Source organism: Haliaeetus leucocephalus, unplaced genomic scaffold (genome assembly GCF_000737465.1).
Source record: "Haliaeetus leucocephalus isolate CR32 unplaced genomic scaffold, Haliaeetus_leucocephalus-4.0 Scaffold41, whole genome shotgun sequence".
In the NCBI taxonomy this organism is placed as follows: domain Eukaryota; kingdom Metazoa; phylum Chordata; class Aves; order Accipitriformes; family Accipitridae; genus Haliaeetus; species Haliaeetus leucocephalus.
The window spans coordinates 2004348-2014644 of NW_010972477.1; the positions used below are offsets into that span (position 1 = coordinate 2004348).

A 10297-nucleotide genomic window follows, 5' to 3' on the forward strand; every position below is an offset into this window, starting at 1 on the left:
TGGAATCTGCACTGTTTCAGAGTGTTTGTTTGCTTGGAAGTTTTAATTCCTTTCTTTTCTCCCTGCCCCATGTAACTTTTTTTTTTACTCACTTTTATCTGAATGTAACCATCACCATTATAGCTTCAGTTTGTTACTTCATATCAGACAGGGTAAAATCTGAGATGTCCAAAATACTGTGGAATTTATTTCATGGTCTGAAGTAAAATGCTTCATAATTCCAAGAACTAGTACTTATTTCCTTGTCCAAGAATAAAAGCCATATCCATCTGTTGTTTCTGATTAGCATATCCGAATCTACCTTGTTCTTTGGTATTTTTCATCAGAAAGTGTTTAGTTATGCCTTCACTTCCTCTGGAGCTACAAGTTGAATGTAAGCACTCAGTGTGCCAGGCCCTTTCTTAATCTGATCATCTTCTCTTAAATGAGCTGAGCCCTCCCCTCCAGTTTTATGATGACCTCCAAAACATTTCTCTCATTAGTATCACTAGTTCAAATTAGCATTGCTTTTGTTTTCACTATCTGTCTGTAGGCATTCAAAAATAACCCTGATATTCCAGCTTTGAATGGTGCTTGTAGTTTTGTTTCCTGTTACCACCAAGATGAATATTCTAACCTCACTTTTGTGCTTGTACCTCTTCAAATGAGGCTCAAACCTTTGGAAGGAGGAAAATCTGGTTTTGTACAGCGTCCTTTTGCTGTTTCCCTTGTTGGCATGCTCTTATCCCTGAGGAATCACCCTTACCCTCCCCTCTTCTATCACTTTTTAAAACGGAACTTTATTTGATCTTGCCCATGGGTTTTCTTGTGGAACTGGGGCATGGAGACTCAATGGATTTTTGTTTCCTTTTTTGAGAAACTTGGTTGATTTGCTTCTATTCAAGTGTAAATATAACACATGCCTGCAAAACACAAGATTTAGGTGCAACTGCCAAACATTTATTTATTTGACTTTGACAATAGCGCTGCAAAGGTGAAAGAAAATGCAGAGGCTCATTCTCTTCCTTGCTCCCTTCCTGGTGGTTGTTGGCTTCCTTCTCCGGCTGGTCCTGACTCGTGACTGTTGGGCCAGGCAGAGATGTTGCTGGAGCCGTGAGAAGGCAGTCATCCCTCCCACCACGGCTTTGGGTTGGGTTGTGCAGATTGCTGCTGGTAGATAAGATTGGCAGAAATGCGCGTGCGTGTAGGTGAGGAGCAGTTATAGTTTGCGAATTGCTGGGAAATAAATCTGTGTTTAGAGCTGGAAAGCAGCTTTCTCATCTGCTTAATTTTTTTTTGTACTTTTGATTGTAACTGAATAAAATCAATTCATCTGAATCCTCACATATATGAAGGGACGTCACCCTCACAAACAGGTGAATATTTGAGGTTCCCATATAGACTAAAGGATTCAATTCACTTCATGTTTTCATGAATCTCTGTAAAGACACTTCATAACTAACTGCTAAACATTTCAAAAAGAGCCTTGTAGTATATATAAACAAATGGCGTGTTTGTGAAAACAAACCAAGTTTATAACAAGCTACGATACCAAATCTCAGCTATTTAAATGAAGACAATTTTTATTTTGAATATGATCATCTGCTTTCTTCTGTAGACTGGGGTTTTTTTGTCATTGGTAACCTTTTTATCCCAGATTCAGAGCATCACTGATGAGTCTCGAGGCTCAATCAGAAGAAAAAGCTTCTCCAGTCCACAGTCCATTGGCCAAGATGCACAGGCACTGCTGACTAATGATTATCGAGAGGAGGAGGTAGTTGGACGTAGTACTGGCTAGATATCCTTTCCCATCGCAACACTTGAAGTGCCACTATTGCAGACTGAACTACAAATGAACAACTTGATCATTTATTGTTTTGGAACGGTTCTTCATAAACTTTAATTTCACTATTTTTCTAAATTCATTATCTTACACTATATATTTTTCTCTAGGTGATGCTTCTGTGACATGAACTACATCTGATTTTTCTCACACTTTTTTTTTTCTTTCTGAGTGTGCCTGTTTTTCTTAAGAGCCAGAAGCAAAGATATTTCTCTGTCTTCTATCTCTTAAAAAGTCTTAATAGTGGGAGTTTCATTAATAAGCATATTTCATGCTTTCACAAAGCATTGCCTTCCTTTATAGTTCCTATATTGAAGTACTGAGGCTTCTCAGAGACCGTATAGATATGCTAGGACTTTTTAAGGAGATTTCTATGCTTATTGATAAGCCATTATTAACCCATAAATGTCATTACTACTTTCTGCAAGGTGAGCTTTAAAGGAAATGGACTGATGTAATCAATGGTTTTAGTGTGCACTTGAAGTGTTGCTCGTATCTAAAGACATGTAGTCTAGTTTGTAGAAATGCTGTATACCTTTGTGTTCCCTTTCTTCATGAAGCATGAGAAGAACATGTTGTATTCCATGTAATTAATTTAGTATCACAATAGCACTAACAAAAATGTGCTCTCGTTGTCTTTGCATTTCTATAACTGTGTGCTGTAGGTCCAGAATTTCTCTTGGCCTCACTGTCTTTCTAAAAATGGCGAACTTTCTTCCATTGAAGCAGAGTTGTACTGAACTCATCTTCCAGTTGTTTGTTTAAAATTTTAGTTCTTTTTGATACTGCTGTAGCACGTGTAGTATCTGCATGTATTTGTTAGCTTTTTCCATTCTCATGCTAGAACTGTATTTGCATTAACTTCTGATTCATAGTCTTGACTTGTAATTTAATCTTCTGGGGAGATATGAATACCATCAAACAAATACATATTTATGTGAACCTCAGAACTGAACTCTAGGATTTGGGAATCCTCAAGGATAGGGACTAGGGAAATAATCTAGGAAGAATACAGAAGCTCATAGGCATTTAAAACTAGCTGTGATGACAGTTTGCGAACCACTAGAGTATCGCTGTTCAGAGATAAAAGTTTTCTCGTCTGCTTTGATTTTATTCATGCTTTTGTGACCTGAATGAAATAGACTCTTCTGAATCACCACATATACAGAGGGACATGACCATCACTAACATGTGAATAATTGAGGTTCCCAAATGGAATAGGAGCTTCAACTTGTGATATAACAAGTCTCTGAAGAGCCTCTGTAACTGCTGAATATCTTAAAACCACAAAAAACACCCCCCCTGCAAAAAACCCAAAACCCCCACAAACAAACCCAACCACCCCCAACCAAACAAAACACACACCCCCCCAAAAAAATCCCCAAGCCTCCCCCTGCAAACAGAACACCCCAAAATACAAAACCAATCCTCCCTCCATACCAATCCACTTGCCATTATAAGAGTCTAAGATACTGTATTTGTGTTGCTTTTGATGGAACTACAGAAGCCTATGGACAAAGTAAATGTGTTAAAAATTCCTTTTTTCTTTCCTCAAGAGGAGCAAGGGGAATGGGAAATGGAGAACACAGAAGTGCATATGCATGTGGGAACAAGAATATTGTGCACTTAAAGTTGTGATTTGAGTTTTTCTGCTATTATAAGGGAAGAGAAGGCCCCTTCATGGTTAGATTGATTGGCTTTTGTTATGTAATATGCACTTGCATGCATAAATAATCTAATGGAACATAGCTAACCTTCAGTTCAGCCAGTCCAATGGTATGTTGCTGGAATCATGAGTTGTGCTGGTAGTTCAGCTAAAGGCATGTGAAATGGACAGTGTTTATGACAATACCTGAGAAAATAACAATGTACCTGATGAAGAATGAGAGCACTGGCTTTCAAGTTTTTCACTGGAAAAAATCCCTGGTGATAATAAAGTACCCTCAGGCTGGATTCAACCTCACTTTAGGTCATTACAAAAATAATGTCCCAGCCCAGATGTAATCCTGCAAACATAAACAAATAACTACGTTTTTACAAGCAGTTTCACTTCATGCTGAAGTCAAAACAGTCTGGTATTCGTTCACAAAGTAAGGTGCATTTTTCTGTATCTTCTTTTGTTCCATTGCTGTGAAATTCCTTTTCAAAATTTTTAATAACATGTAACCTACCAATGCTCTTTTTGGCTGAATCTTGGGGTGATTGTTTGTTTTGTGGCCAGGCTCAGCTGATCCACGACAGAAACACTGCCTCGCACTCAGCGCCAGCGATCAAAGCAAGTGTGGCTGCTGCTGTGCCGGAAAAAGTGCAAATGACCTGGACTAAAGAAAAGTTTGTAGCTGAAAAGCATAAAAACAAAGATTCAAATGTGTCTGGCTTTAAAGATATTTTCAACATGAAGCCGTAAGTATGCATGTGATGTTTGGAGTTTTGTTTTTGATTGTTTGTGTTTCAGTGTGTGTTTGTTTGGTGGTGGTTGTTGTTCTGGGTTTTGTTTTTTAAGAGTTCCTGGTTTATTTAAAGTCACGTACAAACATGATCTTTCCATGCACTTCACTCAAATGCCATCCTTATGAAACTAGCCTGGACTTGGGTGGAACAATGATGACTGTTTAAGCTTAAATATGACAGAATTCAAGCTGTAAAGTCAACTTCTGGGTTGTACCAGAAAGCATATGTGTTAAAGTGCTTAATGATAACTTTTGTTTTTCTTTCTTCCTGTGGGTAACAAATTACTATATATAATTTCCCTTTCTCATTTATTGTGTTTTGTTGGGGTGGAGGGAGTACCAAAGAAGCAGATGAACTCTTTCAAGACATTTAGTTTGTGGTTTGGGTTTTGGGTGGAGTTTTTAGTTGGGGGGTGGGGTTTGGGGTTTTTTTTGGGGGGGGGGGGGTGATAGGGACATTTGGCCCTCATCCTGTAGATTAAAGCAATATAAAATTTGTGCTTATATGTATGTCTTGTTATGTTAAGTATTTCCCATTGAAATACTCCTTAATGTCTTTTTCTTAAGTAGATGTCACTTATCAATAGATAAGAGCTACTGTCTGTGTCAAGCCTGATGTAGTAGACACAAAACCAATGACAGAAAGATATCAGTTTGTTTGCTTCCTCATGTTGCGATTCAAGCACACACACGTACCTTTTCTGAGTTCTGGAAGAACGCAGTTATAAGCGTGGCCTAGACTGTTTTCTGCACATGCCTAAAGCAAAACTGTGGATGTCAAGGGAAATTTTAATATCTAAAGGAAGCAGGTCTTAAATCTAGGACTTGTAGGCGGTAGAGTTAGAAGGTACACTTAGAGTCAGTACCTTAAAATCATAAGTTGTTTTGTGGATTTGCTCTGAGCTCTTTAGAAACAGTTTGCCTTCTGCAAATTCCAAACATCATCTTGCTCATGCTCTAAAGCACTGGTTTTGTTCTGGGCTGCATTATACTCCAATTCTTGGGGTGGGGTGGTAATATCTTAGAAATATTTCCTATTATTTCTTTAGAATTATGCAAGATGCAGACTTCAGATATTATTGTTTTAAAACTACTATATGTGTTCGAGGGTGGAAATTACAGTTCAAACTTGGTATGCCTGTATAATGTATTAATATTGTTGAATTAAAAATGTACCTGATGGCATAAATATTTTTTTTCCTATGCATTTGCTTCCCTTCATGTAGAGAATGGGGAAACTTGTAAGTCTAAATTTCATTTCACTTAAGCAACATAGGCTGTGTTTCCTGGTTCCTGTGGTCTTGTACATTGTATGCGTGTTTCCAAAATCATGATTTGTGGTGCATGTATTCTTTTGTACCTTGTTTTATATAATGTGGTTTAGCATTTATCACTGAAAAATATTCTTCATCATGACTTGTTAATGTTTTCTTCTAAATATTATCAACCTTTCATTCAAGGTAAGTCACAGAACACGTATTTTAGTTTCTGTAAGAATGTAAAACTTGACAGTACTCCTCTGCATTAGTGTAATATTTAGTTTTCTAATTAACTACATTAGAAAGTGAATATATTTTTGTTCTGGAAAAATAGCCTCCATTGTAATAAAACTACTTGGACGATAAGGGTGAATTAGTTCACAAAGGGAACTTTCACGTTTCATCAAATGCCATTCTTGCTTCCCTTGTACCAACCCATACGCATGTGTAGAAATAACATAAGTTCAGATATATGTTGGGTATGACAGTGTACAAAAATGGGACACTAAACTCTCTCTTCATTCTTGGGTAGAACTGACTTGTGACTGCTCTGCTTCTTTTCAGAGCCCAGTGTTGTCTTCATTTTGTCTGTTTAACAAATTGAACTTCTTATGAAAACTTAGAAAGCTTACTTTGTGTATCATGTATGATTTCGGTTCTACCAGTGCTGGAAGGTGAAATGAAGTTAGTCAGCCTCAGTTCACGTTGTGCACAATGTACCTTCCGTCAGTTTGAGCCTTTGTTTCAGTGCTGAAGTCTTGCCCACTCCATCACAAATTTACACCCTCCGTATTTCCCATGCATTTTTTTCTTTAGTTTAACAATGTTTCTACTTCAATATTTATACACCTCTTCAGTTACGCACGCTTGCCTCTCTCTTCCTAGTTGTTCTTTGGACTTCTCAAGCTGCTGTTCTGCTTCTGAAAAACTGAGCTTCAAGTATTCTTTTGTTCCATATATGGTTTTTGTACAGTTGGTTCTTAGGACAGATGGTTGCTGTGACAGAAAATTCCCCAGGAGGGACCAATAAACTCCGTTTTGGAAATGTTATTGTCTTGGGGGAAAACGCGGGGGGCGAGGGGGGTGGGGGAGGGAAAGAGAATTCATTCAAATCGATGGGGCTGGTCTCTACTGGCTACTAAACTTCAGGCCAAATGCTGCTTTTTTTTTTCTTTTTTTTTTTTCTTCCCCTAATTGCCCCTGCAAAATCAAGGATGAAAATACAACATGAAACAGGCTACTTCTAATGCTATTCTGTTAACGGCTTTTCCCTTCATAGTAAAAAAAACCAGGACTCAGTAGAACACAAGTACATATGGTCCCAGCATTCTCCGTCTTTCTTGGTCCCCTGTGTTTGAATGAACCTGTATCTGGCTGCTGTTCTCAACCCCACACTTATTTATATAATCTGAGGGTGGCCTCATGTTGCTAGAAGATTCTAGGGTTAAGGATTGGTGTTGTCCCCTGAAATGACCTCTGGTAATAGAACGAAGTTGTGCGTTTCCTTTTGTAAATTTTGGTCTCCTAGATCTTTTTTCTTTTGGGAAAAGAGATCTCATTAATTTCTATTGTTTACTTGAGCTGAAACAGTGGTGGGGTTTGTGCTGTAATTTTGATTACTGCTAGTGGAATTCAAAAGATGCCAGACTTGATCCGGCACTTCAGAGGATGTCTTGTGTCCTGCTGCTACTAACCTGCTGGTCCTCTCTCTGCCGTAGGACGGAACGTGAGCCCAGCTGAGCAGGGTACAGTTGTGCTTTTCCTGCGAGACCACTAGTTACAGTGCTAAGAAAATTGCACAGGATAGAGTGATATAAGTGTCAGTGTATCAGTATCTCTGTTCCTGAGATATGCCATCAGGCTGTGTTTCTGAGGTTCCCTTTGAAGTGACTCACTTCACTTGTAAAGAGTCTACTTTTGGGCAGCGGATCTTTTGGATAAACGGGCTTGGGTAGAGTCTGGATATTTCTTTTGTGCTGGAGCGTATGACTCATTTCCAGTTCTGGCTAGTTCTACACAGATGGCAGTTTCTCAGGGACTATAAGGAAACTGTTCTTTTCTTTTGTTCTAAAGAGCAGCTAAATCATCCAAGGTAGATCCTAAAATAAGGAAAACTCTGAAGTCCTAGAAGTTTCTTCCTCTTGTGCACAAATTTACCACGATTATATTTGTGGATGCAACAAGCAAAGCATTAGTTAATATTGATAATGGAAGGGGAGGGGCTCAGTTTCAGTTCATTGCTTACTGCCTTACTCTTATGACATGAGAAACTAGTAATTTTTTTCATAAATTCTATGCTGTTTCTAAATTTCCTTCACTGGGCTTATAGTAATACTGTAATGTTTCCAAAGGAGCATGATGGATATCTTGTACTGTACAACATAAATAATGTAATCTTTCCATTGCATTCCTGTTATTTGTTTGGAATTTCTTGTACAAATCCAGTTACTTTTTTATATACTTGAATAAACTGGATTCTTAGTGTTTTTGACTAAACTTAATTCCTATTGAAATTAAGTTTTTGTTTCATCTCTGTAAAAGATAACTGACAACTGGAAGATTTGTGCATTTTGGCAATCTGCTTAAATTGCTTGAATTTCCGAGTTAAATGTTCTTTTCAAAGGAAGAAAACATCTTTTAAACCTAGGTATTGCATTTTCTCAAATTTATTTTGCATGGGTACAAATACTGGTGTCCATGAAAATAGCTTATTCTGCGTGTATATAGATGAAATTTATAAATTCAAATACATAGCATATAACTCAAATACACAAGTATTGTGACAATACTTAACAATGTTTGTTTGCGTGCTAGGAATCAGTCAAATGTGAGAAGAATGCACACCGCTGTGAAGCTCAATGGAGTAGTGCTTAATAAATCACAGCATGCTCAGCTAGTTCTCCTGAATATGCCTGGACCTCCTAAAAACAGAAAAGGGGATGAAAACTGTATCCTTTACTATATTGCTTCCATATTTCTTGAAATTGGGAGTTTGATTTTTGGGACTGTGCCATCATCTACTTGTCGTGATAACCATTCGTAACCATGGTAAGCGTAAGTTTGCCTTTAAGAAATTGACTTTTGATTGCACAAACAGAGTTTTAAGAAAAGTTGATAGTGGTGGGTTTGTTTTTTTTATTGAATTGATGTAAAGCATTCCTCAATTTTGAACTTATTTTAAAATAATCTCTATTTTTTTCTTTTCTGTAGTTCAGTAGGGCAGAACTAGAAATTTCCCCCAAATTAGGCCTCGCTTCCACTTGAGCAAGCAGGTGGCTTACATAATGAGATAGTAAAGGGTGACACAGGAAAACTCCTTGATGAAATTGTTGAACTTGATTTTTTGCATTATATGTCAGACTTTTTGAGAGATTAGTGGCTATTCTGTTTCTTTTCTGGATAAATTCCTTGACTTAATGATATTTCAGACATGGAGTTTTTGGAAGTTCTGACAGAAGGTCTGGACAGAGTTCTCCTGGTCCGAGGCAGTGGACGTGAAGTGATCACCATTTATTCTTAACCTGTTTTGCACATTGTTCAACCTTCCTCACACACACACACCTCCCCTACAACGAGAAAACAAAGTTATTTGCCATAATTTGAGCAGCTTCAATAAGACTTCTAGTGCGTTGAAAATTACCTGCAAGCTGAATCTTCTGATGATGTGTTCTGGTTTTTCTATTAAAAAGTTATATTTAAATTATATTTTAAGAAGATAGATTTATGTAGAAAATATTTCTGTAGTGAATTAATAAATGGTGGATGGGTTAGGATATTTATGTGTAGCATATTCCGACACTTGTTAAACTGTGGTGAAACAAGAAAAGAAATGGTAATGCAATGGTATGTTTAAACATATAGAAAAGTAAGCAACTTTTGATGATTTTAATATTTGTTCTGCATCTAAATAAAAGGGAAAGTTTGCAGGAAAAGTTGGCTTCCTCTTTTACCAAAGTGCTGCTATGTTGCTTCTGTTGGGATTAGTCCTGGTTCAGGAAACTTCAGAAATATATACAACCACTCAAATTTGTATATTATGTGCATAAAGTGTTTCCCTGAAGTTCATGATTTGTCACACTTGTTTTAAATAACATTTCTCTATTTAAAATACTTAGCGAGGTAGCTGAAGCCTCCAGGTGACAGCAATAGTAAATTGACAAATTGTGTTTGGGCTTTTTTCATGAGCTACTAGCAGTTATAGTATATTGCACAATTATACCAGTGAAACCTAAGAGCATCCAACTCATAGGAAGGCTATGATGCAGTAACTCAACCTAGTTGCAAATATAACTGTAACAACTGATAAACCACAGCAAGTTTGTTAATGAAGTGCAGTCTCTTGTTTTCAAATATGTATATTTTGAAAATGTTGTATGTATGTGCTGCTGTTTAAAATAAAAATCTGCTTTTCTGAACTGAACGATCTAAAGTGTTTTTCATTTGAAATTGTTGAACAACTTAGTTTAGGTGCTCAATAGAAACTTTTAGCTTCTGTCAGAATTCTGCCTTTTTTTTTTTTTTTTTTGTTTTTGCTCATAGGTGCACCATATTAAGCCTTATGGGATATAAGCTGTGAAACCCTACGACTTGAACCGTGAGTAAGTGAATTCATGTGTTAGACTGGCCTGGGCAAAAGGGGATCATGCCCCTATTTGTGGTGCTGCTTTGTTGTATTTCTTAATGAGCTCATGAAGTAAAGTTTAAATCGCAGAGTACGTTGTCCTGTCAATTTGAGAGATGCAAAGAGACTGTGACAGAGGGTTAAG

General features: G+C 37.3%; 1 protein-coding gene across 3 annotated transcripts in view; it reads left to right on the forward strand.

The window, feature by feature from the left end:
* Window positions 1-9860, forward strand: part of SLC12A7 (solute carrier family 12 (potassium/chloride transporter), member 7) — a 105237-nt gene extending 95377 nt beyond the window's left edge. For 2 of the 3 annotated variants that reach the window (XM_010576805.1, XM_010576815.1), the window contains 3 exons: window positions 4044-4225; window positions 8346-8479; window positions 8960-9860. In XM_010576805.1, coding sequence (XP_010575107.1) covers window positions 4044-4225; window positions 8346-8479; window positions 8960-9051 — 408 coding nt within the window. In that variant the 3' untranslated portion in view covers window positions 9052-9860. Of the gene's footprint in view, window positions 1-1636; window positions 1754-4043; window positions 4226-5498; window positions 5514-8345; window positions 8480-8959 lie in introns of all 3 variants that reach the window. The other variant, XM_010576824.1, reaches the window with a different exon arrangement.
* Window positions 9861-10297: the final 437 nt, after the last annotated feature.